A 19,823-nucleotide genomic window follows, 5' to 3' on the forward strand; every position below is an offset into this window, starting at 1 on the left:
AGAAAATGTTAAAACATAGAAGGGCATGAGGACAGGATTAGGGGAACAGGGTGGCAGGAAACAGATTATAAATAAAATTTTGAAATTAGAATGGTATCTCACTTCTCTGCAGCTATACTCAAAGTCTGAAAACAATGGAACACTATCCTCAAAATTCTAGAGCAAATGATTTTCATTCTAGAATTTTACATCCATCTACCAATTCTGTGTGGAGTCTGAAAAATATTATTTTTAAACATTAAAAAAAACTCAAAATTTTACTTCGTATCTTTCTTCAGCAAGCTAATTGAAGGTGTGTTGCAGTAAAATGTCAGACTAAACTACGAAAGAATATCATACAAGTGGGAGGTTGAGGGGATACTCCAGCATGATGGTGAAGTTCAACTCTGGGCTGACAAGAAAATCAGGAAGGACGCATCTCATTTAAAAAGCAAAAACTGATTTGGAAAGCCATATGGTTTACAATATTGAGAGGAGTATAAGAACTCTGGTAGAAAGTTTGGTGAAAAATTAGTAAAAGTAATCTAAGCAAATGAAACAAAGAGAAAATATTTCATCTGGGGTGGCGGGAAGAACTGTGATCCATTTGCCCAATTATAATAATGTAAATAGTTATTACTTAGCTAAAAGTTGTGGTACAGCTCTATTGGGAAGATGACCGGGCAGATGAGTAGGGGTTGCTGGTGAAATAGTGCAGATATTTTAGCTACGGTACTGCAAGAGACAAAAGCTAAAATCCTCATCTGCCTTTACAGAAAGTCAACAGATATTATCTAAAATTAATGATAGTGAGAAAGAACAGTACACAAATGTTATTTAGACATATGGAGGTAAGAACCAGAAGAAATGAGAGTTTTACATGACTTCCTCTAGAGATGAGGAACTGTCAGGGATGAAGGTATGCTGCTTTTTATGATACATTTTTTAAAAATGACTTTAAAAAACATGGACATTGTACATTTTGACAAACATAAAAATAAATAAGTAAATTTTAAAGAAAATGTATTATGTAATACATACATTTATGCCAAAAATATCCTATGGTCTATAAACTTTTTTTTTTTTTTTTTGCGGTATGTGGGCCTCTCACTGTTGTGGCCTCTCTCGTTGCGGAGCACAGGCTCCGGATGCGCAGGCTCAGTGGCCACGGCTCACGGGCCTAGCCGCTTCGCGGCATGTGGGATCTTCCCAGACCGGGGCACGAACCCGTGTCCCCTGCATCGTCAGGCGGACTCTCAACCACTGTGCCACCGGGGAAGCCCTTCATGTTTTATATAAAGTTGATATATCACTATTTCTGGAAACATATTAGCTCAATTCAACTCTATAAGCATAGATTATAAAAACCATTTTCTTCTTACAGTTTATCTTTCTCAGAAAAGTTGGGTGCTCGCCTATTTTAATATACTTTAATCATTCAGGTTTAAAAAGCATCCACCTGGGGCTTCCCCGGTGGCGCAGTGGCTGAGAGTCCGCCTGCCGATGCAGGGGACACGGGTTCGTGCCCCGGTCCGGGAAGATCCCACATGCCGCGGAGCGGCTGGGCCCGTGAGCCGTGGCCACTGAGCCTGCGCGTCTGGAACCCGTGTTCCGCAACGGGAGAGGCCACAACAGTGTGAGAGGCCCGCATACCGCAAAAAAAAAAAAAAAAAAAAGCACCCACCTGAATTAGTGATCTTACCAACAGAAATACATGAGTTAGCTATACTGAGTTCACACATCCGTATTTCTTCAGGCTGGGATTTCTGGAGTAATAAGGCCTAAAGGCACTTTAAATCAGCATATTCCAAACCCAGGTGTCAGGACAGTGGGTGTGGTGACAAGGGCCATCAGGCAAGAGAAACGTCCAGTGCACCAATCAGAAGTCTTCTGGGGACACAGAGATCCGTGGTGTGCTAGAAAAGTTCATTCTCCATCATTTATAACTTTTTCTCAAAATGATTTTAATGAATATTTTATTTATTTCAATAATATTATCACTCAGAATGTTAAATGGCCAAGACAATGAAAAATCTAATCCAAGTAACACCCATGCAAGAAGATATCTCCCTTACTCCTTTTCTTTCTCTCCTGAAATATAGTTTGCTGTTTCCATACCTCTCTATAGTCGCTGCTGATGTGTTCTAAGCTGAGGGAATACACAAGATCCTTGCCTCCCACGAAGAGTCTCTCTTGATATTCATCCAGTAGCATTGTCTGGAGATCAAGAAATCCAAAAGGGCTATGAAAGACTGACGTTCTGTTTAGATCCAAGAGCTCTGAAATGCAAAAGAAAATGTACACTAAACACAAGAGAAAATACAAATACCTTTATAACACTTTTCTCATGGCTCTATTTTCATACCTGTTAATACTGTGCAGTTAACATTCATTTTATCATAAATACAAAGTCTTTAAAATTTATTACTCAAAAAAATTAAAAATATATAATGCATCAACAATACTTAGTTGTGTATTTGAAAATTGCTAAGATAGTAGATCTTAAAAGTTCGAATCAACAGAAAAATATTCTAACTATGTCAGGTGATGGATATTAACTAAACTTATTGTGGTAAACATTTCTTGATATGTACATATATCAAATCAATATGTCGTAACCTTAAACTAATACATTATACATCAACTATAATTCAATAAAACTGGAAAAAAATTTTAAATATTTGTTCAGTGTGTAAAAAAAAGTACAATGGAAATAAGTTGTGATATGCACAAATTAACATCTTTTACAAGTTTATTAATTGAAAAGCTTTGATTCAACTTAATAGGTAAGGTTAATATCCTATGTTTTTAAATACAGAAAGAATTATTTTTCACAAACTTTAATGTCAAGGCTACACGGAAAAGTCATTCCATTATGACTTTTATATTTACTTTTCTATGTATAACAAAAATCCCAATTCTACAATAAATATTCCCAAAGCAAGTCCATTTAATTCCAGATGAACAACAACTCAGAAAAAATGTTTCCACTTGAAACTGGTTTTGAAAGTCACTTCCAAAATCAAATTGTCCAAGAATGGAAACTATCAGGGTTGTTAATGTGGTAGTATTCAGTACAGTGGGAATGACTGTTAAAACTGATGGGGATCTCCTTTCTATCACTGTGATTTGGGCTGGTGTTTATGCATTCACCCCTACTTCAGAAATTACAAATTATTTGTTTTAGTTAACATGCATTTAATTTTAGAAAGCCAGAATCTGGCAAACCTCTCATATGTGTGTATTTGTTTGTTTGTTGAAGCTATTTAATTGCATATGGCAGTTCACCAGTTAAGGTTGGTAAATGATAATGTGAGAGCCTTTGAGGATGAGACAGAATTAATACAAAACACTGCATGCTGAAGATTTCTTAAAGAGGCTCCTTGGAAATATTGACAAGTTAGAAGATAACTTCATTTCCCAAAGGTCGGCTCCTAATGCATCTGACAAAGAAGGTGAAATACTGGTAACCAGAACACTCAGACCCAGACAGCAGCATGAAATATGAAAATCTATAGCACTTTGCCCACTCTTACACTGCCTATTTCTGAGAAAAGAGAAATGAAGTATCTTTTCCCCTCTATTACGAATGTATTAACTTCTATTTCTCTACTCTGAAACTGCTGATGTCCAAAGTTTTGTGGAATGGGGCTAACTTTAAACCTTTAGTTAAAACAACCAATTGTGCTAACATCAAATTATCATTTATAAAAGTAAAACTTGTGATACTGAATCATTTGACCATTCACCTAAATAAAGAAATTAAAGTTTTGAGGGAAAGATGGAAATATTAATAAGGTGTTTTATTTAGGGAAGATGAAAATAGGAATTTGAGAGATTAGGGGTTCTTGAATCCTGGAAGACAAATTTTTCCCACTCAGTAATTTTGCCAAGGTAGAATCACATTGTTTTCCTTCCTAACTAGGCATTCACAAACAGAGATGCGTATTTTAAGGATTCAATACTATAACAAAAATATAAATCAGAGCGCTCCACTGCCATTACATCTTGTCTTCACATGTAATCACTTATGATTTTACATCAGGGATGCTAAGTGGAGTATTTTCCAGAAAAGTCTCCCCAGTTATTCTAGTATGTTGCTAAAATTCCTCAAGCTTTATGCATGGTGAAATCATTATCTGAAAAGATTCAACTGTTCAAAGAATGGTTATACACTAGCTAGAATTAGCAGGTCTCTAAACTACAGACTTACCAAACACAGTAATGTACAAAGCTTAGGACAATAAGTTGGCTGGAAAATGAGAGAAAGCCAGGAAAGGAATCAAACTTGAGGGCGCTACCCTAAAGTGTTGCCACAGTGGAGTAGTCAGTGCCAATTTTTAAAAGTATGAATTGGAAAGAGAGGCAGCTCAACCAGTAAAGGAGGCACTCCATAAATGAATTCCATCTAGGGATGGAATGACCTTGCTTTTTCCCAATGAGTCATTAGGACCTCATTACCTCTGTATATACATAGAGATATAGACATCAAAACTTCTACTTGTTTTTATGACTTGCCAACTTCTGCAATGCATACTATGCTTACTATAATTTTTATAGTCTAAAGGTCATTGTTCCTGTTTCTTTGTCAGTAATAGAGACTAACTACTGGCCCATCAGTCTTCTTTTCTTCTAATCAAATTTTATTCTGACCCATCTTCCCATTGCTATGATGAAGTCTATCCCATGAGACCACAAAGATGAACTCATGTTCCTGTGGAGATGTAGACTGGAAAACGTAAAGGGAAAAATTTCAACAAATGTAAATTTTTTAACTGTTCATTTCTTACAGCCTTTACATGTATCAATTTTTTTTCCACCACAGTAAACAACCACAGTGGAACCGTTTGAATTGCCACTGTCATTTATTTTACTTATGAAGAAACTCAGGTGCCCAGAGAATAAATGACAATCCTACAGCTATATACTATTACAATGAAAAATCACTCAAACTACAAAAAAAAAAAAATGAGAATTAAAGTACAACAGATGTATATGCCATATGAAAGTCCTGTAGGCTGAGAATCTGAAGAGCCAGGTTCTGGTCTTCGCTTTGCCATTAATTACCTGAGTAACTATGAACAACCACTTATCCTCTTTAGATTGGTTTCCTCACATGTTAATCACCCTTGTACACTCAAAATTATTAATTCTTTGACTAAATTGCATTTCTGAAATGGAGGTGATAAAACATTGTTAAAAAAAATAAACCCAACCACAGATATTTTACGGCCTTTCAAAGTACAGTGCTGAATCTATATTTTCTGGAATCTTAACAAATGGAGGGAGTGATCAGTGAACAAGTCTACATATCCCACGACCCTTATTTAAGCTTGCCTAAAAGGAAGTAGTTAAAATATTCATTTATTACTTTTCATACATTTAAATGATTATAGGGTCAGGGAATACTTTTAGGGTATCAGGAATTTTGGAGCTAATTTATTTTGATTCATTCATATCACCTCAGAGGAAATTGTTGCCAAGATATGTCTGGATAAATAAAATTGAATATCATGTACATGCCTTAGGCAGTAAGTTAAGAAATTCCATTTCACTTATGAAGACACTTCCTGGGATAATTCCTAACATTTTTAAAAAATATAAGATCCAATAAATAGACTGCAGTTTTCTTTAAACATGTTCCCAATATGAGAGCTGTGCATTGAATGTTTCTGCAACTCTCCACTTTGACGATCACCACCCAACAGAATAATGCCAAAGACTGATTCCTAAGAAGTTCAGGCTTCTCAGTGGAAATTTCAGAATCAAGGCACTAACCATTGTCTGTGATTCTCCAACATCCTCGACTTTAAGTCAGGAAAGGTTACAAGTACCTGTTATGCGTAAATATTTGTGTTTTAGACATATATCTGGAATAATGGACACAGAGGCATTCTAAAATAGAAACATTTTTTAAAGGTTGTGCTTATTTATGCTTTAATACTAACTCTAATTTTCTACTTTTATTTATTTGATTATTTAACTTGCATCTTTCCAAAAAGGATCTGAGATGACACATACAAATATATTCAGTTGAACAAACAAATATATTGCTAGGGGTGCTAAAATGAAGGGAAATAAAAAACAAAGAAAATAAGATGGGAACGCTGGAATAAATGCTATTAAGTGCAAGTTATTCTCTAATATCCTATACACTGTTAAAGTGAGTATCAAAATTGACCCCAGGCCTCTTAAAATTCAAATTAAAAGTCACTATAATACAGGAGAAAAACTATATCAATTGCTTAAGAGTACTGCCTGATGTGATGATGAATTTTAGGTCTCAACTTGACTAGATCAGGGTTGCCCAGATATTTGGCTAAACATCTCATTTAATCATGGGCACTTCCACGAGGTAGGACCTACAACTACCTCTGTTTTCTAATTGCAAAAAGAGAGTTTTTAAGAGATTCAGTGCACAGCTAAGGTTATTTGGTCATTGGTGGTGCCAAAATTTGAATAAGCGGTTGACTGGAGAGCTTTGCTATTAATGATCCATGTGAGATGGTGTGTTTATCACCACTGTATACACACAGAGCTTAGTCATCCCCAATTCTGGTCCCCAGAGACAAGGAGCATCAAGATTGTTTGACTTGTTAAAAGCTTGTTCCTTATAAACAGTGACTCCATAACCTTATATAGAAAACTCCCTATAGAAGCAACTAAGAAAAGTCTACTCTATTAAGGGATTATAATGTTTCTGAACTTGAATACATTTTTGCAGAGCTTGACATTAATAATAAAGTAAAATGGAAGGTTTTCCCAATATTCAATAGCTGTGATTGATATAATTCAAAACAATTCAACAGCAAGAACATCAAGAGGAAAATTTAGGTTAATATCAATTTTAATTTTAATTACCTTTCATATGTATTTAAAAAGCTGTCTCAAATAACTACAGACGTGTTCATGTTGCTTTATTAATTGGTGACATTTTCAGTTTTATACATCTTACTCTAAGAAAACTGAAATATGTGTAGATAACTTGTGATAGAGTTTCAAAATGAACTGAAAAATTTTTTGGTATATACTTAGGCAAACAAAACAAAACAAAAACCTCAAGCAGGAAGCTTCCCTCCTTCTTTAAGAATATTTCCTCATTTTAGTTTTAGAGCCACCATTTTAAGTCATAATAGTGGTCTTAGCACCAAATTATAGTCCGTGGACTTGGTGTATTTACCAAGCAGTGGCTGACCTATTTCTCCCTCTGCACTGCTGCAAGCTGCTTAGATGAAAGAATCAGAAAACATACAGGAAGAGGGGAACAAAGAAACTCTAATCTCAGGTAATCTCCAGAAAACACAGTGCAAATAATGGACAGTGCTGACTCGGGTAAATGGAGGAAGCTCATCTTGAGTTCTTCCTACTCTAAAAATAACACGAATTACTTGGGGGAGGCAGTGGACAAAGAAACAAGACTAAACTGGGATGCACCATCTCAGGGTTCATCCGGAAATTTTCTCAAGAGGGAACTAATTATTATTGCTAAGCTGCCTGCTAATTATCAGCTGTCAATGAAGGCATACTCAGAGGATTTAGTCATTTCCTCTCATGGTCTTTCTTTTAAAACTGCAGAGGAAATAGTTTTAAAACTCACTGACATCAATATATTATAGAGACAGTTCTCCTCACTTTGTCAAAATATATTTAAATTCCACACATCCATGTACAAGATGGGGGAGGAGAGAGTACATATTTTTAAGTTCTCAAACAAAAAATAGATCTCCTAGGGATGGGTGTTTCCTTTTTTGAATGCATACTTCTACCAGTCACCTGCAAAGTAGTGACTTCCTGAGACCCAGGACTTTAAACTTTTTATTATTTTCCAAATCAATTCTTTTATTCAATGTCTTAAAGTTAATTCAACAATAAAATATTGAATCACACACAAAATCAGCATTATTAAAGAAAATGAAATGTAGAAATAAAGGTTAGAAATTTCTTCAGCTTCTTAACAATTCCAAAGGAAAAGGTTTCTTACTACATGCTTTGATGATTTTGACAGACCTGATCAATACTCACTAGTGGCTTGTAATAACGTTGAAACAGCCTGGTAAAGAAATAAGTAATTAACTTTTTTTAAAGTGTAAACAGGGCTTCCTAATTGGTATTTCCAGCAATGGACTGTGGCCAGCCTTTCAGGCACCTTCTGAACTTTTAGATTTCTATCTTACAAGTCAAAGGTCCACAACAGGCATTGTGGTGTTCAAACTTTTAATCATAAACTGCTTCCAACAAAAGCAGAAAACATTCAAAAGTACACATGAATAGCCTAGGCATTAAACAGCCTTTTATTTCCTTGGTCAAGAAAAATAATAGTGTCAGAATTTTAATATTCCTTATATATTCCTATCTTATATAAATTATCATTATTCAGTGTTATACACGATATTCTGCCTTACAGGTCTCTGAACTCTTCCACGAGCACAAGGACACCATGGGACAAAGGTTACACAGAATCACTGTCCATGCATGTACTGTATGTGTGTGAGTGCACATACTTAAATCATTGAACTGAACAAATCATAGAATATAAAGTGCTACTCTATAAAAGTCAATGATTTAACAATTTTTGATTGCCTCCTAAATGTTTAATTACATTTTATTCCAGTGGAGGCCAAAGGAGCAAGTCCTAAGTGAACAGCTTCCGAAGCTGAGCCTGCAGGCCAGAGGGACCCTGACCTGGGACCACTCTGTGTCCTTCATTCAACATTCTTTTGGGGCCTTGTAAACTAGGACATGTTATTCTAAATGTAATGGAAAGGCCCTCAAAGGTTTTAAGAGCAAGTACATGACTGGATTTATTTTAAAAATACCAATCGGTTTTGATGTGCATAATTGCCAGCAGGGGGCAAAAGCTGAATAAAAAGTATGGAGAAAAAATATATATCTATTATAAGCAGGTGAGGAGAATGGTAGTAGTAAAGCATGGTGCACTATGAAGGCAGAGACCTGAAAGATTAAGTGGAAGAAAGCTAGCCATCAAATTTTACACAATACAGTAAAAGTCTTTTTTAAAATTTAAACTGTTTAGGATTGGGGTAACAGATTGTAATTCATTTTGATGAAACATTCAATACACACTGAGATGCTCTGCATTAGGTACTAGACCTGGGGTTTCAGAGGGATACTAAAAATCAATGTAATTATGTAAAAATAACACAAATCAGATTTTGGCATTCTTCATTTTATTTCTGTACATCAATTTTAGAGGTAAGTTTTTTCAGGCTTACATACTGGATAAAATCAGGACGGTTTACTTTTTTTTTTTTTTTAAGAAAATATTTTTTATTTTTTATGGTTCAGAACCAGAAAGAATATAAAGATTTACAATGATAGATTCCCTTCCATCTGGCCTCACTCTCCCTGTACAGTTCTCACTCCTTCACCCTGAAGGGTCAAACCCTGTCTACTTTCTTGGGTATTCCTCCAGAGTTTCTTACACCTACACAACAAATAAGGTAAATATATAGGTTTTTAATACTTTCCTAATTTTTTGTATATAAAAAGAATCATAATATAAGCTCTGTTGTTTACTTTGCTTTGCTTCACTTTATATACTTTAAAAGCCTTTCTGTACCAAAACTCAGAGAGGATACAGTTGCATGATATCCCAACTTTATGAATCAGCTATTGGCAGGCACTGCATTCTTATAAATTTTTGCTATTAAAAATAGCCCTACACATGATATCACTTATCTGTGGAATCTAAAAAAAAGATATAAATGAAATTCTTTACAAAACAGAAAGACTCACAGACACAGAAAACAAATTTATGTTACCAAAGGGGAAAGTGGGTGGAGGAGGGATAAATTAGGAACTTGGGATTAGCAGATACAAGCTACTATATATAAAACATAAACAACAAGGACCTACTATATAGCACAGGGAACTATATGCAATATCTTGTAATAACCTATAATAGAAAAGAATATGAAAAAGAATATATATATAAATGTATAACTGAATCGCTTTGCTGTACACCTGAAACCAACACAACATTGTAAATTAACTACACTTCAATTTTTAAAAAAACAGTGCTAACAATGTGTATACATGAATATATTCCAATTTACATATGTGAAAATATTATTTGTAATATACATTTTTAGAGTGGAATTACTGGGCCTGAAGATACATGAGTTCACAATTTTTTACAGATACTGCCAATGTGCCTCCATAGGAATTATATCAGTTTAATAGTCTACTACTATATGTGAGAGTGACTGTTGTGCATCACCTAAGAGAACAGCATGTTATTAAAATTTAGGATTTTTGCAGATCTGATTGTGGGAATGCAAATTCATTTTCTTATTATGGATGAAGTTAAGCATCCTTTCCTATATCTCAGAGTACCTTATTGTCACTTTTTGTCATTTTTCTCTTTATGTCCATTGCCTATTCTTCCACAGGATTAAAGGTGCTTTGTCAACATCTGAATTTAAGAAATGTTTAAACTGTTAAGTTTTATGTTTTGTGACATCCTGGTTGAAAGATGAAGGAGGTGAGGCTCTTTAATGTAGAAATTTGTGCTTCAAACATGTTAGAAACATATTTTTAATGTGTTATAGTTTTGCTTTAGTAAGTAGCGTTAACTCTTGATTATCCAGGGTAATTAACCAGTTTGTCATTAACAGCTCACCAAAAAAATGTTACAAGTCGGGGCCTCCCTGGTGGCGCAGTGGTTAAGAGTCCGCCTGCCGATGCAGGGGATACGGGTTCGTGCCCCGGTCTGGGAGGATCCCATATGCCGCGGAGCGGCTGGGCCCGTGAGCCATGGCCGCTGGGCCTGCGCATCCGGAGCCTGTGCTCCGCAACGGGAGAGGCCACAACAGTGAGAGGCCCACATACCACAAAAAGGAAAAAAAAAAAAAAAAATGTCACAAGTCAAAGAACATGCTCAGTCTCCTGGAGGCTGAACTGGGTGTCAACAAACTCCCAGGCACAGCTGATCAGCTGGGGAGCCCTACGTGGGTCAGGAAAGGTGGAGCCTTGGCCACAGTGGAGGTGTCACCATTGGGGCAGTGACAGTGGTTTTACAGCCAGAGGCCTTTGTGAGATGTTTCCTCCTCCCTAAGGAGACCATGGTTGATCCAGACTTTTTCCTCATCCATCCTCCCTGCCTTCAGGGCCATGTTTTCCAATTGGCCTATTCAGACTCCAATCCCCTTCAGACTTCCTCTGGATTTTTCCGATACCTCCATTTTTGAAAATCCCCATTGAATCCATTTTTACTCATTTGGTTTTGCTTTAACAATTATTTCCAGTCACTCATGATTCCCAAATCCACAACCCTTACTCATACACAGATTAACTAGGAGTTATATTAAGAGGCATAATATTTTCTTAATAATTTACTCACTATAAAATATCAGAAATGTGGTGCTTAACATGCAGTTAACATGAGGCCACTACTGTGAAGGTCAATTTTTACTTACAGTCAGGCTTTTATTGAACACTAGCCAATGAGAAAGTTTCTTTCACATGGAGGGGAAACATGACTCACTCAAAACTGACCTTTCAACCCTACTCGTCTTAACTTGACTCTGTGTTGATTTCTGGACACTTGTTTATGAGAATTCCAAAATTCTAAGTAACAAGCATTCTACAAGATGTTTTAAATGTTCAGTCAGAGCAGAAGTTAACAAAGCCAAGAATATGTGTGAAATGCCATAATGTTTTCTATACTGTTAGTCATTTAAAACTTATCGAGAGGAGGGGTGTGAAAGGAAACATGTTCCTAGAAGTCCAACGAAGTGCTCTCAGCACTATCATAGTGTTCTATAGGTTTGATCATCATCTGAACATCTTCCTTTCAAAATATTTTCATATAATCTATGAAATTATCTGTGATAATAAAGCTTTGATTTCATTTAGTTATTTGTTACGTATTTCTTTTTTTTTTTTTTTTTTTTTTTTTGCGGTATGCGGGCCTCTCACTGTTGTGGCCTCCCCCGTCGTGGAGCACAGGCTCCGGACGCGCAGGCTCCGGACGCGCAGGCTCAGCGGCCATGGCTCACGGGCCCAGCCGCTCCGCGGCATATGGGATCCTCCCAGACCGGGGCACGAACCCGTATCCCCTGCATCGGCAGGTGGACTCTCAACCACTTGCGCCACCAGGGAGGCCCTGTTACGTATTTCTTAATGTGAGATATGTATACATAGCATTCATTTTACAGTAATATCTTAAAAGCCACTTTTTCTGTATTAAGTCATTTCACTATGGATTGGCTCTCATTTAATATTTAAAACTTGAATAATAAAACACAACTGTTCTATATATTTACACTGTATTCTGTCTTAGAATTGGATTTAAAATAAATGAGCAACAGTACTTCATAATGCATTTCCTCTAACACACACTGAACAATCCTGACTCCCATCACTCAAACTACACCCCACAAAAAACTGCTTTTTGTAAGATACTTTTGATTTTTGAACAAAGTTGGCTAAGGTATACACAATTGTAATTAGCATAATTAGCTATTAAATTATAAATATATTTCAATATGATCTTGACTCAGAAGTGCTCTATGCTATAAAACTAATACATTTTATACAGGCTATATGTTTAATTGAAGTTAGGTCATGCTAAGAAGGTGACTAGGTCTATCAGCCACTTTCATTTTGTAGTTGATCATTTTAAATGTTAGACTAATATAACTTGCTAATACATAGCATAAATTTTATAGGCTTTTCCCCCCAGTTTTATTGAGATATAAGTGAAATGTAACATTGGGTTAGTTCAAGGTATGCAACATAATGATTTGATATACGTATATAGTGAAATGATTATCACAATAACTTTAGTTAATATCCATCATTTCACAGTTATAATTTTTCTTATGACAAGAATTTTTAAGATCTACTCTCTTATCAACTTGCAAATATACTGATACAGTACGGTACTGTTAACTACAGACACCAGGCTCTACATTACATCCCCATGACTTATTTATAACTGGAAGTTTGTACCTTTTGAACACATTCAACCATTTCCCCCACACCTAAATTTTTATGTTTTTGTTGAAATTCTGTACCTTTCTATAACAACTTTATTGATCATTGGTCTATAATGTTTTCTCTAATAAATACTCCATCACATAACAACAAACAAACAAATTAACTAAAACTGGAATTGAATTTTTACTTCATCATACACTGGTTCAAATATTTGATATCTGAAATTCTTCTAAGTAATATGATACTCAATTTCTTGCCTCCTATATTGACCCGCAAATCCATACTTACTTAGCCAAATGCCTACTTGCCATCTTCTCCTGGACTCTAACAAACTAGCTTTTCCAACTGAGCAAAGGAAGAATAACTCCTGATTTCCACCTATAAACCAACTCCTCTCGCAGACTTCCACTCACAGTAAATGGTTCTTTGGATCTCGCCAAAAATCTAGGATTTGTCCTGATTCTCCTTTCCCTGAATGCCATACTATCGGTCGTCAACATCTCACTACAACTATCCAACTGGACCAGTGAAACGGCTTCCGATTTTCCTGCTTCTACTCTCCCCAACTCTCCCCTCCACCCAATTGGTTTAAAAATAGTAGCCTTTAAAAATATTAACTGTGGGGGGGTGGGGGAGGACCTTCAAGATGGCAGAGGAGTAAGAGTGGAGACCACAAACACATCAAAAATACATCTATATGTGGAACAACTCCTACAGAACACCTACTGAACGCTGGCAGAAGACCCCACACTTCCCAAAAGGCAAGAAACTCCCCACATACCTGGGTAGGGCAAAAGAAAAATGAAAAACCAGAGACAAAAGAATACAGACAGGACCTGCACCTCTGGGAGGGAGCTGTGAAGGAGGAAAGGTCTCCACACACTAGGAAGCCCCTTCACTGGCAGAGATGGGGGGTGGTGGGGGGAAGCTTCAGAGCCACAGAGGAGAGTGCAGCAACAGGGGTTCAGAGGGCAAAGCAGAGAGATTCCTGCATAGAGGACCGGTGCTGACCAGCACTCATGAGCCTGAGAGGCTTGTCTGCTCACCCACCGGGGTGGGTGGGGGCTGGGAGCTGAGGCTTGGGCTTCTGAGGTAAGATCCCAGGGAGAGGACAGGGGTAGGCTGCATGAAGACCGCCTGAGAGGGTTAGTGCACCACAGCTAGCCAGGAGGGAGTCCGGAAAAAAGTCAGGACCTGCCGAAGAGGCAAGAGACCATTGTTTCGGGGTGTGTGAGGAGAAGGTATTCCTTCTCTGTGTGCCCACAGAAGGCAGAGCACCACCTAAGCAAGCTCCAGAGACAGGAGTGAGCCGCTTCTATCAGCTCAGACCCCAGAGACGGGCATCAAACACTAATGCTGCTGCTGCAGCCACCAAGAATCCTGTGTGCAAGCACAGGTCACTATCCACACACCCTACCCTGGATAGCCTGTGCATCCTGCCACTGCCAGGGTCCTGCAATCCAGGGACAACTTCCCCAGGAGAAGACATGGCGTGCCTCAGGCTGTTGTAACATTACATTGGCCTCTGCCACTGCAGACTTGCCCCACATTCCAACTGTGACTACTGTACCCCTCCCTCCCCCCCAGCCTGAGTGAGCAAGAGCACCCTAATCAGCTGCTGCTTTAACCCCCTCCTATCTGGGTGGGGAACAGATTCCTGAGGGTGACCTACATGCAGAGGTGGAGCCAAAACCAAACCTGAACCCCAGGACCTGTGTAAACAAAGAAGAGAATGGGAAATTTCTCCATGTACCCTCAGGAGCAGCGGACTAAATCCCCACAATCAACTTGATGTACCCTGCATCTGTGGAATACATGAATAGACAATGAATCGTCCCAAAATTGAGGTGGTGGACTTTGGACGCAACTGCAGACTGGGGGTTTGCTGTCTATGACTGATTTGTTTCTCATTTTTATGTTTATCTTAGTTTACTTTTTAGTGCTTGTTATCATTGCTGGATTTGTTTATTGGCTTGGTGGCTCTATTTTTTATTTTAATAATTAAAAAAATACTTTTAAGTTTTACCTTTTTTTTTCTTTCCCTTTTTCTCCCTTTTCTCCTGAGCTGTGTGGTTGACAGGGTCTTGGTGCTCCGGCGTGGTGTCAGGCCTGAGCTTCTGAGGTGGGAGACCCGAGTTCAGGACACTGGACCACCAGAGACCTCCTGGCCCCACGTAATATCAGTCAGCGAGAGCTCTCACAGAGATCTCCATCTCAACACTAAGACCCAGCTCCACCCAATGGCCAGCAAGCTCCAGTGATGGATGCCCCATGCCAAACAACTAGCAAGACAGGAACACAACCACACCCATTAGCAGAGAGGCTGCCTAAAATCATAATAAGGTCACAGACACCACGAAACACACCACCAGATGTGGTCCTGCCCCCCAGAAAGACAAGATCCAGCCTCATCCACCAGAACACAGGCACCAGTCCCCTCCATCAGGAAGCCTACACAAGCCACTGAACCAACCTCACCCACTGGGGGAAGACACCAAAAACAAAGGGAACTATGAACCTACAGGCTGCAAAAAGGACACCCCAAACACAGTAAGTTAAACAAAATGTGAAGACAGAGAAATATGCAGATGAAGGAGCAGAAATATGCAGATGAAGGAGCAAGGTAAAAACCCACCAGACCAAACAAATGAAGAGGAAATAGGTAACCTACCTGAAAAAGAATTCAGAGTAATGACAGTAGAGATGATCCAAAATCTTGGAAAAAGAATGGAGAAAATACAAGAAACGTTTAACAAGGACCTAGGAGAACTAAAAAGCAAACAAACAATGATGAACAACACAATAAATGAAACCAAATATTCTCCAGAAGGAATCAATAGCAGAGTAACAGAGGCAGAAGAAAAGGTAAGTGACCTGGAAGATAAAATAGTGGAAATAACTACCACAGAGCAGAATAAAAAGAATGAAAAGAGTCGAGGACAGTCTCAGAGACCTCTGGGACAACATTAAATAGACCAACATTTGAATTATACGGGTCCCAGAAGAAGAGGAGAAAAAGGAAGGGTTTGAGAAAATATTTGAAGACATTATAGTTGAAAACTTCCCTAAAATGGGAAAGGAAATCAAGTCCAGGAAGCACAGAGAGTCCCATACAGGATAAATCCAAGGAGAAACACATCAAGACACATACTAATCAAACTATCAAAAATTAAATACAAAGAAAAAATATTAAAAGCAACAAGGGAAAAGCAACAAATAACATACAAGGGAGTCTCCATAAGGTTAAGAGCTGATCTTTCAGCAAAACTCTGTAAGGGAGAAGGGAGTGGCAGGACTTACTTAAAATGATGAAAAGGAAAAACCTACAACCGAGATTACCCTACCCAGCAAGGATCTCATTCAGATTCAACAAAGAAATTAAAACTTTTACAGACAAGCAAAAGTTAAGAGAATTCAGCACCACCAAACCAGCTTTACAACAAATGCTAAAGGAACTTCTCTAGGAAGGAAACAGAAGGGAAGAAAAAGATCTACAAAAACAAACCCAAAACTATTAAGAAAATGGTAATAGGAACATACATATCGATAATTACCCCAAATGTAAATGGATTAAATGCTCCAACCAAAAGACATAGACTGTCTGAATAGATACAAAAACAAGACCCATATATATGCTGTCTACAAGAGACCCACTTCAGATCTAGGGACACATACGGACTGAAAGTGAGGGGATGGAAAAAGTTATTCCATGCAAATGGAAATCAAAAGAAAGCTGGGGTAGCTTTCAAAATTCTCATATCAGACAAAATAGACTTTAAAATAAAGACTTACAAGAGACAAAGAAGGACACTACATAATGATCAAGGGATCAACCCAAGATGAAGATATAACAATTGTAAATATTTATGTACCCAACATAGAAGCACCTTAATTCATAAGGCAAATGCTAACATCCATAAAAGGGGAAATCGACAGTGACACAATAATAGTAGGGGACTCTGACACCCCACTTTCACCAATGGACAGATCATCTGAAATGAAAATAAATAAGAAGACAAAAGCTTTAAATGACACATCAGACAAGATGAACTTAATTGATATTTACAGGACCCTCCATCCAAAAACAACAGAATACACTTTCTTCTCAAGTGCTCATGGAACTTTCTCCAGGATAGATCATATCTTGGGTCATAAATCAAGCCTTGGTAAATTTAAGAAAATTAAAATCATATCAAGTATCTTTTCCAATCACAATGCTATGAGACCAGATATCAATTACAGGAAAAAAACTGTAAAAAATACAAACACATGGAGGCTAAACAATATGCTACTAAATAACCAAGAGATCACTGAAGAAGTCAAAAAATAGCTAGAAACAAATGACAATGAAAACATGACCACCAATAGGGATCTAGAGTCTGAACTCCGGAAACCACTTTTATTAAAGAAAATAGAAAATTCCTCAAAAAAAAAAAAAAAAAGAAAGAAAGAAAGAAAACACGACCACCCAAACCCTATGGGATGCAGCAAAACCAGTTCTAAGAGGGAACTTTATAGCAATACAATCCTACCTCAAGAAACAAGAAAAATCTCAAATAAACAACCTAACCTTACACCTAAACCAATTAGAGAAAGAAGAACAAAAAAAACCCAAAGTTAGCAGAAGGAAAGAAATCATAAAGATCAGATCAGAAATAAATGAAAAAGAAATGAAGGAAACAATAGCAAAGATCAATAAAACTACAATCTTGTTCTTCGAAAAGATAAACAAAATTGATAAACCATTAGCCAGACTCATAAAGAAAAAAGGGGAGAAGACTCAAATCAACAGAATTAGAAATGACAAAAGAGAAGTAACAACTGACATTGCAGAAATACAAAGGATCATGAGAGATTATGACAAGCAATTATATGCCAATAAAATGGACAGCAAGGAAGAAATGGACAAATTCTTAGAAAAGCACAACCTTCCAAGACTGAACCAAGGAGAAATAGAAAATATAAACAGACCAATCACAAGCACTGATATTGAAATTGTGATTAAAAATCTTCCAACAAACAAAAGTCCAGGACCAGATGGCTTCACAGGCAAATTCTATAAAACATTCAGAGAAGAGTTAACACCCATCCTTCATGAACTCTTCCAAAATACAGTACAGGGAGGAACACTTCCAAACTCAATCTACGAGGCCAGCATCACCCGGATACCAAAACCAGACAAAGATGTCACAAAAATCTTCGTTCATCAGTGATACTGGCCTGAGGCCAATATCACTGATGAACATAGATGCAAAAATCCTCAACAAAATACTAGCAAACAGAATCCAACAACACATTAAAAGGATCATACACCATGATCAAGTGTGGTTTATCTCAGGAATGAAAGGATTCTTCAATATATGCAAATCAATCAATGTGATACACCATATTAACAAACTGAAGGATAAAAACCGTATGATCATCTTAATAGATGCAGAAAAAGCTTTCAACAAAATTCAACACCAATTTACGATAAAAACTCTCCAGAAAGTAGGCATAGAGGGAACCTACCTCAACATAATAAAGGCCATGTATGACAAACCCACAGCCAACATCATCCTCAATGGTGAACAACTGAAACCATTTCCTCTAAGATCAGAAACAAGACAAGGTCGCCCACTCTCACCATTATTATTCAACATAGTTATGGAAGTTTTAGCCATGGCAATCAGAGAAGAAAAAGAAATAAAAGGAATCCAAATCGGAAAAGAAGAAGTAAAACTGTCACTATTTGCAGATGACATGATACTATACATAGAGAATCCTAAAGATGCTACCAGAAAACTACTAGGGCTAATCAATGAATTTGGTAAAGTAGCAGGATACAAAATTAATGCACAGAAATCTCTTGCATTCCTATACACTAATGACGAAAAATCTGAAAGAGAAATTAAGGAAACAATCCCATTCACCACTGCAACGAAAAGAATAAAATACCTAGGAATAAACCTACCTAGGGAGACAAAAGACCTGAATACAGAAAACTATAAGACACTGATGAAAGAAATTAAAAATGATACAAACAGATGGAGAGATATACCATGTTCTTGGATTGGAAGAATCAACACTGTGAAAATGACTATACTACCCAAAGCAATCTACAGATTCAACGCAATCCCTATCAAACTACCATTAGCATTTTTCACAGAACTAGAACAAAAATTGCACAATTTCTATGGAAACACAAAAGACCCCAAATAGCCAAAGCAATCCTGAGAAGGAAAAACGGAGCTGGAGGAATCAGGCTCCCTGACTTCAGATAACACTACGAAGCTACAGTAATCAAGACACTATGGTACTGGCACAAAAAAAGAAATATAAATCAATGGAATAGGATAGAAAGCCCAGAGATAAACCCACACACATATGGTCTCTTATCTTTGATAAAGGAGGCAAGAATATACCATGGAGAAGAGACAGCCTCTTGAATAAGTGGTGCTGGGAAAACTGGACAGGTATATGTAAAAGAATGAAATTAGAACACTTCCTATCACCATACACAAAAATAAACTCAAAATGGATTAAAGACCTAAATGTAAGGGCAGACACTATAAAACTCTTAGAGGAAAATACAGGTAGAACACTCTATGACACAAATCACAGCAAGATCCTTTTTGACCCATGTCCCAGAGAAAGGGAAATAAAAACAAAAATAAACAAAGAGGACATAAAGAAACTTAAAAGCTTTTGCACAGCAAAGGAAACCATAAACAAGACAAAAGGACAACACTCAGAATGGGAGAAAATATTTGCAAGTGAAACAACGGACAAAGAATTAATTTCCAAAATATACAAGCAGCTCATGCAGCTCAATATCAAAAACACAAACAACCCAATCCAAAAATAGGCAGAAGACCTAAATAAACATTTCTCCAAAGAAG

General features: G+C 37.2%; 1 protein-coding gene across 1 annotated transcript in view; it reads right to left on the bottom strand.

The window, feature by feature from the left end:
- SEMA3E (semaphorin 3E) overlaps positions 1 to 19,823 on the bottom strand; it is a 271,091-nt gene that overhangs the window by 108,835 nt on the left and 142,433 nt on the right. Inside the window, exon 2 of the mRNA XM_060108350.1 lies at positions 2,098 to 2,258. Coding sequence (XP_059964333.1) covers positions 2,098 to 2,258 — 161 coding nt within the window. The remainder of the gene's footprint in view (positions 1 to 2,097; positions 2,259 to 19,823) is intronic.

This window comes from Mesoplodon densirostris, chromosome 9, assembly GCF_025265405.1.
Source record: "Mesoplodon densirostris isolate mMesDen1 chromosome 9, mMesDen1 primary haplotype, whole genome shotgun sequence".
Classification (NCBI taxonomy): Eukaryota; Metazoa; Chordata; class Mammalia; order Artiodactyla; family Ziphiidae; genus Mesoplodon; species Mesoplodon densirostris.